Here is a 21,524-nt window from a genome sequence, read left to right on the forward strand (position 1 = left end):
GCAACTGCTCGTCTTTGCATAGACTTTGTTGTATAGTAATCGCGCTGCTCTAACCATCCAAGTCTAAACGCACCTTAACAGTTTTGGACATATGAGGTTTCCGCCCGACAGAGACAAACGTCATGATCTAGTCTCAGCATGGCGTGCGTGCCCACGTGCTGTGTGTGTGTGTGTGTGTGCGTGTGTGTGTGCGTGTGTGTGTGTGTGTGTGTGAACCTTTCACAAGAGCAAGGAAGTGATGCTCATTCTTCAGTGCCTTTGTCTTTTTAGAGGGATTATTATTATGATGAAATGTCATTACAGTCACAGCGCTGCATGTGATATGCTAGTGTGGCATGCATGCTTTTTGTCTGGCGTTTCCTCCTCGTACTGTCTGCACCTTTTGTAGTGGATTCCTTCCTGGCTGTCGCATGAATGATCTTTTGTGCCTTGCAGGACAGTCAGCAGATAAGCGTTGACTTATTTTTTTACATAGTCGCTGTTTCTTCATCATACCTGTTGATCCGTTCCAATGTTCTTTTCAAGTCAAGCCCCAAAGTAAAGGGCACTCATTCCCAGTTCCCATTGTAAGTATTGCGTAGAAAAGGTTCCCCAATGAATGGGCCTATACTTGAGGTGTGTAGACCTACACACCTGACCCTTGTTTGCCAATCATCAGTCATTAATTGTACTTGTCCTGTGTGCGCGCGCACACACACGCAGCCACACACCGCTGATTTTCCTCCAAAGCAGTACTTCAGATTCCTTTATTTGCCATTGTGTAAAACATACTGTAGGAATTTGTTTTGACATTTGCGTGTGTGCATTCCATTCCATATTCCTTTTTTCAACAACACAAATACAACACCATGCAAGAAGGATAAATATAAAGTGCAGAGTTATGGAACATAGTGCAAACATGTCCGGTGTCATAGTGCCGGACAGTGACACTCCCTAGGGGGCAGTTGGGGTGGGAGTGAAACCAGAGTCATTTAGCAGCCTGGCGGCTGAGGGGAAAAACGCTCAGTCTGTGGCGGGCTTTTGTAGCGTTCAGCGTTTTTATTAATGTAGTTTTTTTTTGGGGGGGTGGGGAACTAATTCGCTATAGGGTTTATTTGGTTATGCTGTTCCCCATTTGATTTCAAATGGGGGTCCGTGGGCTAATTAGTGTCAATTTGGGGGTCCTTGGCATGAAAAGTTTGAGAACCACTGCTGTAATGATCCTGATCCCTGGAGAGCTGAACTCGTAACACCAGGAGGGCTTTACTGTGTCCTGGAGGAGTATAGTGGGAGGCTTACAGTAGATTGAGGACCTACTCGGATCTTAGACCTAAGTAGCCTAAATGTAACGATATACCACAACATAAAAATACTAGTAAAACACCTGTATTCATAATTTAAAAAAGGGAAGATACACAGGCTGTGTCACGACCATGTTTTAATAGCTGTATAAAAGTATAAAATAGGTGAAATAAGTGGTTCATAATTTAGACGTCAAATAATTGTAGTAGAATATAAAGTATTTGTATTTGCCCAATGAGATGCATTGGAAGCACAAAAACAGTATAACAAAATGGAAATGGTATAAAGTAAAGTAAGTGCCTTTAGCGTTTTATTTAGACCTGAGGACGATTCTAAAAATAAAACGGTTTTCTGAAAAACCTATGTTTCTATGTCAGAGGTTCTCAACCTTTTTCATGTTAAGGACCCCCAGAATTATCTGTATTTGGCTGCGGACCCCCATCTGAAAATATGTTGTTCAGGCACCCCCCCCCAGAAGCAAAGATTTGAGTTAAAAACATTCGCTGTGAAAGAATATATATTCAAAAGATTTGCCTCACAATTTTTCAACATGATGCTTAAAACACCATAAGGGGTTCCCGTCCTGAATGGAATGAATTTACCTGAGTAAATGTACTTGGTTTACTCTCCATCAGTGGAAGCTCACCTGCAGGGCCAACGTTCAACCACCAATCACCTGAGCCTCACTCGGGGTGAAATCGAGCCAGGAAATGAAAAAGGAGATTCTCTGCAATAACGACTGAGTCCAACTTGTGGTTAGATCAATGGTTTTCAACCAGTGCTCCGGGGGCCACCAGTGGTCCTTGAAAGGGTTTCCAGCAGCTAAATGATGTAGAGTGCATTTTGCATCCCAAAACGCAGTTTATATTTAAGGGACGCAATAAAACAACAACCTCTGCATCCACGGGATGCACTACTGTACTATTCTTTTTATTCTAGTTTATTTTGCTAGCAATTTGTAAAAATGGCAAAATATGTCGTTGAAGTGGGACTCATAAAATGTCCCTGGGACTCATCTAAGTCCCTGCATCCCGGGACTCATTACATTGAAAACCTATTTACATCACTGGTTGGTAACCAAATGGACCCTTATACAGATCTTTAACTCTTGAGAGGGTAAAATCTTATCCAACGACAATAAAATATATTTTTTTAGTCTGAGAGGCTAAATCTCATCAAATGGTGGTCCGTAGCTCAAATGCTGAATAAATAATGGTCCTTGATTTGAAAAACTACTGTGGCCAGATGTAATTTCCAGGGGTCTAGTAGGACTATAGTAAATAATGAAATTTCCCTAAATGTTTCAACAAAAAAAAATACATTTATTTAGCCACTTGTTCAAATACCCCCGCCCCCCTGTCAAAAATAGCTAAAAAACGAAAGAATGCAGCAAACTGGTTATTTTGCATTCTCATCTTTTACTTTCTCTAATAACAACCTAAAAACATGAACCTTGGTTGCATAAAACTAAATTTGTCCTTCAAGTACTGCCATATCCTAACAAGCTGTTGCAATTATTATTTTTCCATAAATAAATATTAGCTATTCAAAGCTGTACTGTGTTCTCTGTCTACCAGTCTCCTTGGGGGCGCGTCAGCGTTGCGCTGCATGATATTTATATTCCTCAAAAGTGTCCTTGTTGCCACGCAGCCCTCAGTAGCAGCAGCACGGAGTGAGCACGCTCCCGGGAGGTTGACTGTACCTGGCTGGTACAGATTTGATGAAATATTACTCATCCTTGTTCCTCTGTAAGGACGTACTGAAGGCCTGGACCGCTATACATGACCTGTTTTTATAGCAGCTCCCAGTCGGCTACAGCAGTGATTCTCAAACCTTTCAGGCCACATCACCCCCCCTCAAAATAATCACATTTGAACTTTAGTTCAAATATGATCTGATCACATCCATCCATCCATCTTTAACCTGTGCCAGCCAGTGGAGCTCTCTGGGGCAACATTAGTGACTTCCTCCTGGGGGATCCTGATTCGTTCCAAGGCCAGTGAGTCGATGTGTTTCCTCCAACTGCGCCTTGGTCTGCCCCGGGGGTCTCCTCCCAGTGGGACGTGCCTCGAGGACCTCCCTAGGGAGACGCCCGAGAGGCATCCTAACCAGACATCGAGACATGGCCAAAGCATTTCCGGGGGTCCCCAGCCAAAAATGTTGAGAACCCCTGCTGTACTGTACTTTTCCTACTGTACTGTACTGTACTGTACTGTACAAGCCCTCCTCCCAGGCCTTTGTGTGTGTGACTGTGTGTGTGTGTGTGTGTGTGTGTGTGTGTGTGTGTGTGTGTGTGTGTGTGTGTGTGTGTGTGTGTGTGTGTGTGTGTGTGTGTGTGTGTGTGTGTGTGTGTGTGTGTGTGTGTGTGTGTGTGTGTGTGTGTGTGTGAGACGCTGCACAACAGTGCCACCCAGTGGTATTGCTGAGGTGTTTCAGCTGTCCGTGCTCTGACAGACAGTCAGACACAGCCAGCCAGGGACACACATAGCTACGTACCGTAATGGAGCGGAGGCACCGCTCAAAGATGGTGTCAGTCAGTCAGTCGGTCCTAAAGATTGAACTTGAGAAACCAAATCGTATTTGCCTACAGTTTGAAGAAGGCTTTTTACTCTGCCCGTTTGCCGGTTGTGGTCAGTCAGGATAATGGTTTCTTTCCCTGTCCTGAAGCGGACGACGCACAGAGAAAGAGTTGACCTACACTGTGTCGGTTTACACCTCAAGGCACCGTTGTTGTTGTTACTGGGGTTGTTCGAGGCAAAGGCCTTCACAAAGTCAACACAAGAGACACTGTGACTAATGGTGTGTTCGTCACACAGATGCAGTATAAAGGGAGATGCAGGTACGGACATTGTGAGTGCATGTATAGTACTCATTTAAATAAAGGTTGATGCTCAGTTTAAACCTTTTACCATCAAGCTTCAAGTGCTCCAGTGCTCAAGCTTCAAGTGTTCCAGTTTTGTCAGCTCATTTTATTTTTGGCTTATTTTATATCACTCAACATGTTCATGCTTATCGTGTGTCCTGCTGGATGAGTTCTCTCTGCTGGTTGGATGGAATTGGTATCCCGGCCTAAAAATGTATTTCATGTTTACTGAAGAGCTAGAGACACGGTTGTTGTTAGTTACTGACCGATCGTTCTTTACAGTTAAGTATCACTTGCACCACCTTTTAATTTACTTCGTAATGAAATATTGAGCCCACAACCCACTAAGGAACCCCTTTTGGTGCAATATGTTATACTTAGCTATTGGAAAAATAGCAGATCTACAAGCTCATAGCGTGGCACTCGGTGCCGTGCTATGCTCTTGTAGATCTGCTATTTTCTTTAAATCGTGAAAATGTGGCGCAGATCTTTGAATATATATATATATATATATATATATTCTTTCAGAGCGAACATTTTTAGCTCAAATCTTTGCTTCTGGGGGGTCCCTGGAACAACATATTTTCAGATGGGGCCAAATACAGATAATTCTGGGGTCCTTGACATGAAAACGGTTGAGCACCGCTGACATAGACATAGGATTTTTGTCAGGAAATTGTCAGGATTTAGAAGACATTTCTTTTAGAATCTGATCTCAGGTCAAAATGGGTTAAGGCCTTTATGGAGCGAGTGTGCAAATAACCAAAAGGACCCTGCTGGGTCAATTTGGTTACATTTGTACATCAGTTACAAATGGATAAATGAACACTGTGTGTCACGGCAATTCTTAATTTCTTTGTCGTATAGATTGTGTATTTGAGTGACGACAACCCCTCTTAATCTTGTTTGAACTTGCTTTGACCTTCCCTTACACATGATATGCTGCGTGGGAACTCTGTCTATCTTTCATTGTTTTTTCCTTGAGCGACAATAGAAATAAACGCAGCGTATAAGAAGCTTAGAGGCGTACAGGTATAATATTGGCATAGCTCGACAGGCTGGCACCGCGCCAAGCCACTCCTCGTCATCTGTTTGACCGGCTGTATTCTCTACACGCACAGGCAGTAGTGGAAACAGTACTCGCATGTTTTACTTAACCCATTCTGACCTGAGATCAGATTCTAAAAATGTCTGTTTGAAAATGACAGTTTTCTGAAAAAGCTATGTTTCTAGGTCAGTCGTTCTTCGATTTTTCAAAAATAGCAGACCTACAAGCTCGTAGCGCGCCACTCGCTATGAGCTTGTAGATCCAGTCCAGAATTCACAGTTTAATTGAGTAAAAGTACAAAAATATTGGCATTAAAAACTTAAAAGTTTAAGTTTTCAAATATAGAGGAATCTTTTTCAAATAAATACAAATACCGGCAAACACAAATAGCTATTTGATGGGTACCGGTAACTTGTTTTTGATTAACACAATGAACAAGCAAACGAGTACACATACATAAAGTACAGGTCACCATCCTTCCATTCAGAGCTTCAAACCTCCTACAGAGAAGGAAATCATGGACATAATTATGTGCATGAAAGACTCAGCTGATGGTCATGATGTAACTTAATCATTAAAACTAGAAATTCAATTGTTAAGCCTTTGACCCACATTTTCACCAAATCTTTAGAAACTGGAATAATACCCAATGACCTTAACATTGCCAAAGTAGTTCCTGTCTACACATCTGGAGACCATAGTGTATTTAGTAACTACCGCCCTATTTCTGTTCTCCCATGTTTCTCAAAGATTCTGGAGAAATTAGTCTTTAACAGAATGATGGAACATCTGCAGGACCTAATATGGATTTAGGAAAAATCATTCTACAGAAATGGCTATTCTTCAATTGGTTGATAAAATGCAAACTGCATTTAATAATGAATACGCTTGAGCAAAAAATAATAAATAAATACAAAAAATAAGGCAATGAATTTATGAGCTTACTTTAGAACATGTTTTAAAACATGTTTTAAATCATTACCACACAGTGGCCTTGTAGTTGGAGTGTCCGCCCTGAAACTGGGAGGTCGGGTTTCGATCCCCAGCCGGGTCATACCAAAGACAGGGGCCCAAATGGGACCCAATGCCTCCCTGGCTTTGCACTCTGCATTAGTGGGTTGGATTGGGGGGTCAAATAAACTAATCAAATGATTCCCGGGCGCGGCACGGCTGCAGCTCACCGCTCCCAAGAGATGGGTCAAATCGGGGGAACAAATTTCACTGTGGTAACGTGTGTGACACAAATCGTACAACTTTGCCTTTGACTTTGAAAACTCGGACACATCGGCTATACATACAGTAATTGCTTTTGTGACTGTTGTCAAACTAGTCAGATAATAGCCTGCCTGTACACAGTATTTTGCTAATATTAATTCATGTGTGGCCGCACTGGGCACTATACTGGGTAGCACTATGGTGCCAGATGTACATGCTGTGTACCTCCATCTTTCTCCAGGCTAGAGATATGAATGGATAAGAAGAGCATGCCGCTCTGAGGGAATGTACAGGTCTCCATCTTTCTCCAGGCTACTCTGAGGAAATGCGGATGAGCTTAAGTGTTATCAGAGGAACAAGTCGTATCCTTCCTGACTTTGTTTACTGAGTGGTTTGTGTACACCGCCACCTCCCCCCCACTCTACTTACCCCTTCTCTCACTGTGATGCCCATCGGGGGATTAGTGGGTCAGTGGGAACTGGGAATCAGGGACGTAGCTGACCATTTGGTTGCCCTACTCGTAGGATATTATTTTGTGCTACCCCCCTCCCCTCCTCCAGACGAGAGCGCTTGCAATTTTCCTCATGCAGATTGGCTAGTTAGCGACGGCACTGCTGGGAATAGAGAAGATTCCAGCGGTTCCTCAAACCTTTTATTTATTTAATTACATTTATTTAAAACCCAGTTTTGGTATGCATTATTAGGCCACGTACGTCCCTGAAAAGTGTACTAATTGGAACCCAAAAGTGGTTCCATTTGTACCCTCATAGTATTATTTTTTATATATAAATCCGTATGGTAATATACCCAGCACATGTAGACCCTGTTCTCGGGCAGGACACATTCAGTGGTTCTCAAACTTCTCAACCTGTGGGTCGGGAGTCGGGACCCCCACATGATTTTAGGGAAGGTCCACAACTCCTACATTCCAAGTGCTTAATCAAGATTGGGGGAGTTCCCCAGTTCAACCAGAAACGCTGGCTGAAGCGCAATATCTCCCCTCACAAAGTGGTGAATTAAATGGTATACATTTGGTCTCTCATGTGGAAGAAAAGGTTTTGAATTCCGGCTAGGACATGGAAGTTATGAAACACTTACTGACACATCTCACCTGTTTGGGTCTGAGAGGAGAATATGACTCAACCTCATATCACATATCATATCACAGGCTCTCCAGTAGTAAGTAGCATGGTATGCAGTCATCATTGTGTTGCTGTGAGGCAAGCATTATGGGAATAGCGTTTTAACGTGTAGTCTTCCTCCTCGATGTTGTAAGATCGGGGGTTACAAAATCAACCGAAACTCTGACGAGAAATTTGTCGACTACCTCTATTCACTGATGAAAACGAAATAAAAGCTAAGCTAGGATGACTAAAACTATGGCTTAAATAAGCCATTACGATGCCCGTCGAAATTCATTTTTGTCTGCAAAATGAACTGTAGATTTAGATGGCAAAAGTCCTATGATATTTAGTCACCTAAAACCTTTGAGATTACTAAAATATTACATAAAAAGGAAATACATTTTGTATTGGCCTGTACTGTAAATGGTAAATGGTGCATTTATATAGCACCTTTATCCAAGGCGCTTTACATATATTGTGCATCACATTCACACACCGATGGCTGCACCAACCAGCACATCAGGAGCAATTAGGGGTTCAGTGTCTTGCTCAAGGACACCTCAACACTAACTCTGGGGGAGCCCGGGTTCGAACTGGCAACCTTGCTGTTCCCCATCCGGCCACTCTACCCCTTGAGCCACCGCCTGCACTAACTGTACTTTCCTGGACTGGAGCAGCCACATTCCTAAAGCTTCCAGGAAGAGACTGCTACATGTGCAGCTAGCTTTATTATCAAAGAGGGGAACTGTCAGTCATTGCCAACAAAGTGCAACGAGGAACTAAATCCTAAACCCTTCCGCATACACCAGGAACCGGTGTCTCGCTGTCATCGAGACCATAGATAAGGCAGGTCAGAGGTCGGCTCCATTGGGATTAATATGTAGCTAAGGCTGTGTGATAGGAAAGTATCAGCAAGAATGTGGTGAGACGGTGGTGAGACCAGCTATGTTGTATGGTTTAGAGACAGACAGCTACCTGTTACGTTGTATGGTTTAAAGACAGACAGCTACCTGTATGGTTTAGAGACAGACAGCTACCTGTATGGTTTAGAGACAGACAAGCTACCTGTTACGTTGTATGGTTTAGAGACAGACAGCTACCTGTATGTTGTATGGTTTAGAGACAGACAGCTACCTGTTACGTTGTATGGTTTAGAGACAGACAGCTACCTGTATGTTGTATGGTTTAGAGACAGACAGCTACCTGTTACGTTGTATGGTTTAAAGACAGACAGCTACCTGTATGGTTTAGAGACAGACAGCTACCTGTATGTTGTATGGTTTAGAGACAGACAGCTACCTGTATGTCGGACCATCGCATGTCCCCGCGCTTCGGACCTTTGGTGTGTCGGATCTGCGGGTGCATCAGAGGGACAGTGCATGTCGGATGTTTTGGAGATAAAGCCATGAGGCCAGACTCTAGATGGTTTGGACATGTACAGACTAGAGGAGCGATAGTGAGTATGTCGGTAGAAGGATGTTGAGGTTGGAACTGCCAGGCAGGAGGCCTTAGAGGAAGGAAGACCACAGAAGATTTATGGATGTAGTGAAAGAGGACATGAAGTTAGTTAGTGTGAGAGAAGAGGAGGCAGAGGACGGGGTGAGATGGAGGCAGATGATTGGCTGTGGCGACCCCTGAAGGGAAAAGCTGAAAGGAAAATAAGTAATCTGTCACGAATCACAATTACACATTTAAGTTGACGATTAATTGCCACACTAGTAATAATTGTGATTATCTCAAATAATTTTGATTAGGGGATTATGTAATAATTGTGACAGGCCTATATGTGTGTACTGTACTGGTACTGTACTCATACTGTACTGTACTGTATTGCATTCGTACTGATAGCGCGTGTGTGTGTGGGTTGCATGTGCGCAGCGAGTTGAGAAAACAGGCTTGAAAGGTTCGCTTCTGTGGACATTACACCTAGCTATTATGTTTAAGCAGCTGTTTCATATTCACATGTCAATTTCAGCTCTGACATTTATTTCAGACATGCTCTAGTATGTGAAGAGTCTGCCTGTGCTATTAACTCATTTTGGATAATAATAATATAATATTAAAATAATAATAAAAACGAAACCGTTTTTGTCCTCTGATGAAAAGCTGGAGGCTACGCTATGGCAGCCCCTCAGTCAAATCACATTGATATTAGCATAACCCATACGGTCAGAATGGAAGACAAATAATTAACGGTTGGATTTTGAAAACATTTAGCTGCACAAACATGTAGCTATTTGTACTGTGACTGACAGAGAATTCTGTAAATTCGAATCTAGAAGTTATCCGAGTTATATTTTTGTAATGAAATGCTGCATTCTCTGTCACACAATGGATATTATACTATGCCGTGGAGAGGACAACATAATGGATACATGTGAATGACATCTCATTTGAGGAGGTGTGCATGTGGATTGTACAGTAATGGTGCAGTGTTGATTTCGTCGACTTAATACTAAGACGAGAAATGTTCGTCGACTACCTTTTTTCACTGATGAAAACTAAATGGAAACTAAGCTACGATGACTAAGACTAAGACTAAATTATTGACACTTTCATCAACATAAAAACTAGACTAATACTGTTAGGAAGGGATTAGTGGACATTAAAAGATCCAGTATAAGTCATTTTACACTTGGTTGCATGATGAAAATAGACTATCTACAAGCTCACAACGCGTCACACTGCGAGCTTGTAGATCAAGCCATTTTCAGCCAGTGTAAAATCAGCGACGGCCTAAATACATTTTAGTCGACTAAATCAACTGTCGATTTAGTTGACTAAAATCTTATGATATTTAGTCGACTAAAATTAGAGTACTAGACTAACACTAAAACATTCCGGGTGACTGAAATGTTTGAGACAAACTATTCAAAAGACTGACAAAAACTAAAACAACACTGTAATAGTGCCACAGAGACTGAGGGTGTGGGAGTGGCAGGCCCAAATGAAAGAGAATCGATTACTCTTTGTCATGCTGCTATACATGCAGTACAGTACAGTACAGTACAGTACCGTACCGTGGTGGTTTTGAATAGAGGTGATTATCAAGCTTGAGTTTCATGGTAACCTAACATTGACCGTACGGGTCATAACAGTGGTGGGGCCATAAGGAAACTTAGTATCAGTGATTGTCATGTGGTAAATAAATGATGTTTGGTTATTTAAAACTCTTTTTCACGTCCTATATCCGAGTCTCCCCACCAGTTTGATTTGGCGTTATAGTGACCATGCAGTTGGCGACCACGTTTATTTATTTAACCCATTTTGGGCGGGAACCCCTTTAGCTATTGAAAAAAAATCTACAAGCTCAGAGCTTGTAGGTCTGCTATTTTTGAAAAAACAAAGAGACTGACATAGAAACATAGCTTTTTCAGAAAACTGTCAGGATGTAGAAGACATTTTTAGAATCTGATCTCAGGTCAAAATGGGTTAACCAGTAAAACCATAACCTCGCCTCACCAGGCTTTCCACCGCCTCGGAGGAAAGCCTGGTCTCTGTTTCAAAAGTCCGTATGATCCCGCCTGGGGCCGGATGTTGTGGTTACGTCATGTTGTAGTATTGTTTTGTAGTCGGAACAGGCGGCGACAACTTCCTTTTCCCTCTCAATAAAAGCTCTCGCTTACGAGAGCTTTTATTGCTTTTAGTTGTAGGCAAACCATTGCCTACAACATGACGTAAGCATATCATCCGGCTCCAGCCCGGATCATATACCGAAATGAAATGGTGCCCAGGCTAGTAAAACCACAGTGAGACTGTGAATGAGATTGTGAAACACATTGAGATTGTGAATGAATGCATGGGATACCAATGAAAACAAGACCGCAACGTCTATTTTTGGTGTTGTCCTTTTGGGTCAAATTGTGCTTTACTGCAGGGTCTCTCAATGTTCTTGGCTGGGGAGGCACCCCCGGAAATGCTTTGGCCATGTCCAAAATAATTTGGCGACCCCCGGGTTGAAAACCCCTGCTTTACTGTACCCTGTACTATTTGCATCTCATTGTCTATTAAAATTAACAATCAATCAAAACAGAAATCTCTACACGTTGATTTCTTCCAGTGGATAAGAAACCTTACTTGAATAAAAGTGCATATTTGGAAAATGGTACTTAAGTACTGGGAGGTACTTAAAGAACCAAAAGTAGAAACAATATTTTCTTTAGTTTTGCGTTTGAGAGGCTAAATCTCATTGAATGCCACAGACGAAAAACAGTCTTAAGTCCACACTATTTATCCATAATGTATAAATGATAGACAAGGGGTCAGGACAACGAGGCCTTTTCGTGGAGGGGTCAGAATGAAATTTGAACTTAGACAGTTTTTCGTCTGTGGTACTTGGTCCGTGGCTCGAATGCAGAAGAAATAATGTTGACATGAAAAGGGTTGAAAATCTCTGCTTTTCGCCACTGATTTGTTCCCTTTGTGTCTTTCAGAGCGTCTGAGGAGGATGATCCCGTTCTGGACCGGGGAGCGTCCTTCGTCAAACACGTCTGTGATGCAGAGGAGGTAGAAGGTGAGAGGATGATTAAGCCTGAGTTAAGTTTGGGCAGGAACCCCTTTTGGTGTTAGCATTATGTTATGCTTTAGCTATTGAAAAATAGCAGATCTACAAGCTCATAGCGCGCCACCGAGTGGCACGCTACGAGCTTGTAGGTCTGCTATTTTTGAAAAATCGAAGAACGACTAACATAGAAACATAGCTTTTTCAGAAAACTGTCAGGATGTAGAAGACATTTTTAGAATCTGATCTCAGGTCAGAATGGGTTAAGTCTGAGAGTGTAATTGTCAGTCGAGTTTATTTGTAGCACATTTCAGCAACAAGGCAGTTCAATGTGCTTCATGTGTAAAACATTAAGCAAAGGAAATGCATTATACCAAAATGCACTACGGGTATTTCCAATTCAGTAAAAAGGAAGAAGAGAAATAAGTTAAACAAAAAAAAACATCTATTTCCTTAGGGAAGTCCTCTTCAGGACACGCATGCTGGGGTTGAACCAGTTCGGTTAATGTTCCCCCTGCTTAATATTGAACCAGTTCTAGAAGTTATGAGTTTTGTGGAAAAGGAGCCACAGCGAGAGAGGAAAAAAAGCTATACAAAATGACATTTGAATACAGTAAAGTCCTGACCCGAGAGGCCTGGATGGATCATGGTATCGTATTTTGGCCCAAAACCATTCAATGCTAGCTTATATACAACCAAACATGGTATTTTGAAATTTAATCTTTGAACCTTTTTCGTTCGTTTTTTCCCTATATTGAACAAGTTCAGAGTGTTTCCACTGGAAATGAGTTGGTTCAGAACCATAAAAGTTGGTTCAGAACTGAAACCAAAAAATGGCTGCTGGTTCCATGAAAGCACCACCAAGGTTCTAATGATCTAGAACGGAACCAGTTCTGGAACCAAAGTTATTTTGGTGGTGGAATAGGGTCAATTTGGTTACATTTGTACACTCTCAGAGTTACACTAGTCCATTAGTGTTCGTTCTGTTTTATTTCTGACTAAACATTATATACTGCCGTGTTTCCCAAACCTTTTTCATGTGGAGGACCCCCAGATTGACACTAATTAGCCCCGCGGACCCCCATTTGAAAATATATGCCAGGGACCCCCCCATAAGAGAAGATTTTTACGGCTCTAGCAGTGATTCTCAACCCGTTTAATTTCAAGGACCCCCACTTTGACATGCATATTAGTCTACAGACCCCCATTTAAAACCCATTCTGGGCGGGAACCCCTTTTGGTGTTTTACCCCCTCAGGCCCGGGAACCCATTTTGGGGTTCTGTACAGTATTCAAAAATGTTACATTTTTGATGCTGCTATATAAATATTTGAAGTTTTTCAGAAAACTTAGGTCAGGATTTAGAGGCGTTTTTAGAATCGGCCTCAGGCCTAAATGGGTTAATGCCATTTAATTCTATCTCTGAGACCCCAATTTATATTGTAAAATCAATGCTCATTCAACTCAGGCCCAATCCCAATCCGCTCCCTTGCTGACTCAATGAGCCCTGACTTAGCTGCGCGTTCATGTGAAGTCTGCGAGGGCTTGAGGGATGTCCCATTTGAACTCTGTAAGTCAGTGAGGGCTCAGCCCCGCCCCTTTATCTTCCCTTTGCCAAAGTCAGCATCGATGCTGACTTTGGCAAAGAAATTACCCACAGTTCATAGCGTTACCAGGGGAATCCCCCGAATGTCAATCATTTAAGTATGCAAATTAGTTATGTATCGCGGTTAGAATGTCAACAAACACAATAGTGCTTTCTCACTGTTCTCAAAGGGAGACGGAATGGAAGGATAGGCTATATATATTTAATAACAATAATAATAATAAGGGAAACATGATGAGAAATAACCAATGAGCCAAGTAAAATAATATGGAAATGCAATTTATAATGAGTATTATATATGAATATTACAATCCCTATCACACAGGAAAGTGTATTTATGAAACTAATAATAAAACAATCAGGCTATCGGCTTAAATACTAAAATAGACATGTATAAATAGGCCAAGCATGCAGGCACTGGCTGTGAATAAGGACAGTTTTTTTTATAAAGTGCTGCAAAGTGTCGTGAATGGCGGACTCATCTTCAAAGTGCTGCCCCATTCCTTTCACAACAATGTGGAGCCCTTGCAGCCTCGTCTCACCCTCAAGCACTCACAGCTGACGTCACTAAGGTCAATGAGGGTTCAGGGCTCAGGGCTTTGAGGGAGGCGATTGGGATTGGGCGGTGGGCCTCAGAGATACAGACCCATATGGGTCCCATTTGGTTCCAAACTATCATTTAGCTGGGGACCCCCTGGATGGAACTCCCTCAAGGACCCCTGGGGGTCCCTGGACCTCCTCTCCTCTCTTGTCACAGTCTGTCAGTATTCAGAGACATGTGACCGCATGGCAGATGTCCCCCTTCCATTGCTTCATCCCATAATACTATTAGGTATCCCAGTTGGCTCAATGTAATGTTATCTTCCCACTACTATCAGGATAAGACAGATTAAAATCCAAGACGCTATAGTACAACACAGGAGAGCATTAATTGTAATCCGGTCACATGGTCATAGATTTGGTTTTTTTGTAAAGACTTTATTTATTGACAGTGTACAACCATCCAATTTAGTTTTTTTTAGTTTTTAGTTTTTTAGTAAAAAGAAAATACAGGAAAAACAAAAAAAAAAAGACAAAGGGAAAAGACAGAAAACAGTCCTTAATTCCCCCAAGCTCTGATATATTGATATGGTGAACAGATTGTATTTAAAATGCTTCTGTTGTGCTAATAATATAATAATACATGGATGAACTACATACAGTAGAAGCCAGCTACATCACGCTTCTGGGAAATGTAGTTCAGCTGGTAGCGAGGTGGGTGTTCTATTATTGCCTATAGGTCAATAAAAGACCACATCTTTGAGCCAATTACAAATAAATCTTCGAATCTGTATCTGAGGCCAGTGTTGCCTTATATTGTGAGAGAAATAAGCAACCAGGTCCATGAAAACGAGCCCAAAAGAAGGAACTATTAGGCGAAGGTGAGGACACAAATTCTGATTGGCCGGAATGAAATGGTGTATATGATGATGTACAATGATAAGGGCTCTGCTCACTTCACGCGGGTGTGATTTATAACCTATACATCGGCTATTTGAAAACGGCTGATCTGCAAGCTCTCAATGCATCCCAGTGTGACGTATAGTAACTTATAGATCCGCTAATTTGATCTGCCCTATAATTATAGTACATCATCATAATGAATGGTGGTCCTTTATTGGCCAAGGGTTCCAACTGACATACATATGTGGATTTGCTCAGACACATATGACGTAAATTCTCCATTGATTGTCAATGGCATTTTATGTTTGTGTTCAGACAGAATTCACAATGTTTATAGGAGGGCCTAGCGACCTTCAAAAATAATATTTTTGAGACGCACAAATCTTATTACGGGGGACCCTGTTACAACATGCTTTCAGATGGGGGGGGGGGGGTGTCTGTAGCCAAATACATATTAATTTGCCGTTTTTTTTTAGAACAAGAGTTCAACAATAATTACGAAATTTGAAAGCAAGCCCGCCACTACCAACGTTTATGAGCCACTTTACAGAAAGACAAGCACAAAGTCTCTCTGGCAACAACTCTGTGCAAGTCTTCAGTCTTCTCTGTGTATTCTTCTCCCTGTAGACCTCTTACTATCCAAAAATTACTTCCTTTAGTCATTTCCTGTAACTAGACTGCTGTACAAGAGCAATTGTTAGTATTTATTTAAAATTAAAAGGGTTTCTATAACTGTCAACAAATTTCCTCTTGGCTTGAATTTTATAGGAAATTACCGGGAACAGAATACAATAGAAAAGTAGCTAAAGCAGGTTTTGACTTTTTTAGTTTTTTGGACCATTGTTTAGTACATTTCTCCATCAACGGTGATGCGGTGGATTACCAGAAATGCAGGGAACGGGGGGGGATTAATGACCTTTCCTTTTAGTTAACATGATGTAATCTTAACATGATGTAATCTGACCGCGTCGTTGCTTGTCGTCTGCAGGTCACCACACGGTGTACATCGGCGTGCACGTGCCCAAGAGCTACCAGCGGCGGAGACGCCACCGACGCCGGTCCAGCCACAAGGAGAGGAGGGGGGGGGAGCGGGGGGCGGCGGGGGAGCATGGCGACGAGGAGGACGACAAGACGTCGGACGCGGAGAACGCAGACGAGACGGCACGCAGCGTCCCCACCCAGCCGCTCAGTGAGTGTTGAATGAGGATGATGTCACTAACCACCAACTAAACTGCCTCCCCCTGGCCAGCCGGGGCACCTGATGGAGGGAAAGGAACTGGTTGGAATAACGTGTTCCTTCCACGCGCTACGTCCAACCAGGGAAACTCCCCCCTGTCGGGTGTAAAGGAGCAACTTGGACACTCAGGCATGAAGGAAGCATGAGTTCAAGTCCGTTGCTCTCCCCTTGTCCCCCATATATGGGGACTAGGTTGGTGGAGGGTGTGTAATGTATTAGTGCATTAGATAATTGACACAGGGGTGAACAATGGGTTACAAAATCGTGGGATAAAAGAATATAAATAAAAAAAAACACCAACTACTGTAGGGTTGGGATCCTTTTAGGTTTATAGGACCAGGTTTGGATTCCGCTTCCTCTCAAAATGCACCCTTGAGGTCTATTTGGTTCCATTTTGTACACTCTTACGATGGTCCTTGAAATTATACAGTTCAGTGATGGTCTTTTAGATGGGTCCCAGAGACATTTTATGAGTCCTACTTCAATGACCTTATAGTACAGTACTGAGTACAGTATTGCATCGGGTGGCGGTGCAGGCTCAGGGGTAGAGTGGCTGGATGGTAACCGCAAGGTTGCCTGTTCGAACCCGGGCTCCCCAGGCCCAGAGTTAGTGTCGAAGTGTCCTTGAGCAAGACACTGAACCCCAAATTGCTCCTGATGTGCAGGTTGGTGCCTTGCACGGTTTCCGCTGCCATCAGTGTATGAATGCGTGTGTGAATGGGTGAATGTAATGCACAATCTATGTAAAGCGCCTTGGATAAAGGCGCTATATAAATGCACCATTTACCATTTACGACCCCCCGGAGGGTGACATGATTGCGTCCTTTCTCAAATGAGTGAGTCTTGCAGGATGCAGGATATTTACATCACTGTTTGAGAACGAGCGGTATTGTAATTGTATAGCAGACCTGAAGTCCACAACCGGTTCTAAAACCGGTTCCCCCGAAACGTAACCACGTCCTCTGGGACCTCCTTAACTTTGGGGCGGCGGGGGGGGGGGGGCATAGCTGAATGGCTAGGCTAGAGAACCCACCTTCCCTGGGAGATCCCGGAGGTCCCAGGTTCGATTCCAGGCCTTATAGCCACCCCCACACCACGGGATGAAAAACCCTCTGCTACTAACTTCTCACCAAGTTATGCCCATAATGCTGATTAAAGTATGAATACCTATGCCAAAACCGAGAAGCGGCAGTCTCAGTCAGAACCAAAGGAATCTGTTTGCTAAAACCGGAGAGCTCAAACATGCATAAACATTAAAAACCATTAAGAGAAATTATAGCTTAAAGCTTATTTGACATGCATCTCTCTCTCTCTCTCTCTCTCTCTCTCTCTCTCTCTCTCCCCCCTTTGTAACACGCTGTAACAAATAACCCTCGTGCTTCCAAATTAATTTATTGTCGACGGAGGGACAGCTACTGTACTGTGGGAGAGACGATGGTTTTCTGAGCATGCAAAGGTTTAGGGCAACTAGAACAGAACTTGGAAATGATGTACTTTGACATGTTGTAAGTAATGTAGGCCAACAGAACAGCATCCACCAGAACAGCATCCAACAGAACAGCATCCAACAGGCTGACAGACCGTCCTTAGCATACTGGTTGAGTTCAGTGTCATAGCAGCAGCTCCACACACACACACACACACACACACACACACACACACACACCACACACACACACAGTGACACACACACACACACACACACACACACACACACACACACACACACACACAGACACACACACACACACACACACACACACACAGCTAAAGTAGCTGACAAGGTGTAAGAGTGAATGAAGCTGTCTGAAAGCCAGTTTGTGTCCTGAGGAAGTTGGCAGCAATGGAGTTGAAGTTAAGGTTAGAGCCACAGTATTATTAAACCCATTTACCGTAAATCCTCCAATAAACGCCTCCTTTCTATTAATTACCGGGCCCCTATTAATCACCGGGGATGGCGTTGAATTAAGTAAATAAATTCCGGTCTTTCTCTCTCCCTCTCAGACGTTCTCTCTAACACGTCTCTCTCGCGCGCGCGCGACACGTCTCTCTCTCTCTCTCCCTCCCGTTGAATGAAGCACTGCAGTGTTGCACTGTTCTGATTTGATATTACCGGTATATGAAATAGCCTATCATACATTTTATTTTTATGTTATTATTTGCATCTGAACTTGTCAGTAGCCTAACTGTAGGCCTTTACCACAGTACTGTGGTAGTCTATCTCAGTTGAAGTTATATTGGTTATTCATTGGTTATTCAAGTTAAATTGATGTGTTGATGTTATTATGGTATTTACCATAGGCAATATGCCAATAATGGAAAAACAGTTAAAATGACCATTGAGCACCTGCAACTGCACTGTTCAATATTTCACGAGGACTTGGTTTCAATAGGCTATGAGCCCAATACATTTTACTGTGTTCTAACTGACCCAAAATGTGATTTGTTCATTATGATCAGTTTGAAAATTAGAAATAAAAGGCCTCCTTCTTATAGCTGCCTCCTTCCAATAAAAGCCCGGTATCGGGATCGGTTGAGACAAATAATAGCCCGGGTTCCTAAAAGAGGATTTACGGTAAATGCGGGAAAGGCATCCGTGTAATTTTTAGATATTCGCGTCGGCTATTCAAAAATAGCACAAGGTACAAGCTCACAGTTTTCAAAATGTGTGAAAAGTGCTGATTTTTTAAAATGCATTTGTAGAATAACTGGCCTCGGGTCCTAATGGGTTAAACCGGGTCTCTGTAGAACCTACAGTACAGGACGGGTGCGTCGGAGCAGGCAACCAGTGCGATTAACGAGAGAAAAGAGATCCCACACACTGTCTTCACTTATACAGTATAACATAGTTTATTAAAGCTACTGAGTTTCGGTCGTATGACCTTCATCAGGTATCTTAAACCAGGGCTCTCAGATTACCATGGGACAGCCACCAGACCAGTGTACTGTACTGTACTTCATTTCAAAAGGCCAACCAAACAGATGACATGACATTTTTACAACTCAAGTGCTTATTGACATGTCAACAAAGAGAACACAAGATTCCCTGGAAATAGAAGCCTGGTCACAAGTCGGTAAGACATGTGGATAGGCGGCTTATAAAGCATGTAACCATATTAAAGATCATTGATGCATTCCTGGCATAGCGTTTTAATAGCACTCTTAGTGAGCATCTTTGAATTTGCAATGGGCCAAATTAATATCGGGACATATAATTGAATAACATTTTGCTGTATGTTGTGTGTGAGTGTCGGTAGAATGCACGTCACTAGTGTTTCCCGTGACTAAGTTCCATCGAGGAGGTCACATCAAGCAGATCTGCTCTGCCTTGAAATCAATGTCCTTAATTTGCACTGTGCAGTGTAAACATTTTACACAACTCACGACCACGTGTCTCGTGTACTAACACCATATGACAACCCTGTCATCGTTGCAGCTCATCATAGTAATCAACCCCATCTCACAGAAATCCAGCAAAACACGCCTAGAAAACCCCAGAATCCGTACATATTACACGACTACTGTTTTGACCACGACCGGAGGCGTGGCTTTCACTAGTACGGAAGTGGTGTTTCACTGTGGTTGGGTCGTGCTGGGTGAGTTCGGGTTTGACATTCTGTCCATATCGGGTTACAACTCGGACGAGACTGAAAATATTGTCACATCACTCGTAAAGAAGAGATGATCAGCCATATGTCGCCTTTTCTGTTGTTTATGGACTTTTATGCTGGCTCCTCGCACCCGTCTTTAGCAAGACTCAGGTTTAGAGAGCACACTTTTCCATCTTTAGGAGAACGTTCCGAAGGAAAAATCACGCAAACACGGAGAGAACATGCAGACTCCACAGAGGGAACATACAGGGCTCTATTTTCGTCACCGCTAAACCCCTTATCCCTAAACTTCTTTGCCTTTTTTTTTTTTTTTTTACTATTTTGCAAAACATTTTTGAATAGTTTAAATGGCCAGTCTACAAGCACACAACGTGTCAAGGTAGATTGGCTAGTTGAACTATTCAAAAATGTTTTTCAAAATAGTAAAAAAAAGTTTAGGGATAAGGGGTTCAGTGGTGACGAAATGGAGCCCACAGACATACAATTACAGACGCCACAGAGACAACATACAGTACAGACTCCAAAGAGACAACATGCAGATTCCACAGAGAAGAACATATAGACTCCACAGAGAGAACATACAGACTCCACAGAGACAACATACAGACTTCACAGTCACCACAGAAGTTCACCAGCTATAGGGCAGTCAGGAGGACCTTGCTGCTGCTGTGAGGCTAAACGGCACTAACCACTGAGCCACATAACTGTACTATGCCATGGGAGAAGGAACTGCAGTGTTTGCTGAATGGAACCCCCCGGGGGAGGGGAAACTACTTAAGTGTTTAACCCAGCATGATGACCGCTCAGATGGGTCAGATCGTGTGTGCACAGGGTTGGGTGTCGTCGTGTCGAGGGTTAAGTGTCTTGCTCAAAGACAATTAAACATATCCTGAACTGAGGGTCAGAACCGCGGTGACCTTCAGATCCCCAGATGGCCTCTTTTCTAACCACTCGTCTACCCTTTGTTATCATTCCGAGTACACCAGCAGCGCTGCCTAACTAGTTGTCTAGTACAGAAAGTAGTGAAGTGTTGACAATTCAGGCTCAGGAGGTAGTGCGGCAGTTTGGGAAACCAAAGGTTGCCGGTTCGATCTCCAGGTGCGCCTGGCTTTGTTCTGAGGTGCCCTCGAGCGAGACGCTGAAACCACCCAATGAGCAGGTCGATGGTGATTCCTTATAGTAGCCTCACAGTGACCAGATGCGAATCTGACGGTGGCAAAAATAATAATTGTCTTCAGAGGCAGTGTGATACGAGTCTGGCCAAAAATCCAGGCTAGCCTTGTACTATACCGGTGTATGAATGTCGTGTACATTCAGAGCACTACTAAGATGCACTAAGTCAGTGGTTTTCAACCCTTTTCATATCAAGGCTCATTATTTATTCGGCCCTTCAGCCACAGACCACCATTTGATTATTAGCCTCTCAGACCTAAAACGAAAGAATGTTTTGTTGTCGTTGGGATGAGATTTTGTCTACAATTCCATGCTTCCCAACGATCAAAATAACTAACCTTCTACATTCTCTAATTGTGGGGAGACGTCTGTGAATTAAGTAATGCAGATGTTTAACAATAATGTAACTCTTCATGAGAGTGT

At 42.8% G+C, this 21,524-nt stretch overlaps 1 protein-coding gene across 1 annotated transcript in view; it reads left to right on the forward strand.

The window, feature by feature from the left end:
• Positions 1–21,524, forward strand: part of LOC308309827 (electrogenic sodium bicarbonate cotransporter 1-like) — a 79,835-nt gene that overhangs the window by 3,552 nt on the left and 54,759 nt on the right. The window contains 2 exon segments of the mRNA XM_080755744.1: positions 11,965–12,044; positions 16,069–16,269. Of these exon segments, the coding sequence (XP_080611870.1) occupies positions 11,965–12,044; positions 16,069–16,269 (281 nt within the window).

Source organism: Protomyctophum bolini, assembly GCF_963924005.1.
Source record: "Protomyctophum bolini genome assembly, chromosome: 22".
In the NCBI taxonomy this organism is placed as follows: domain Eukaryota; kingdom Metazoa; phylum Chordata; class Actinopteri; order Myctophiformes; family Myctophidae; genus Protomyctophum; species Protomyctophum bolini.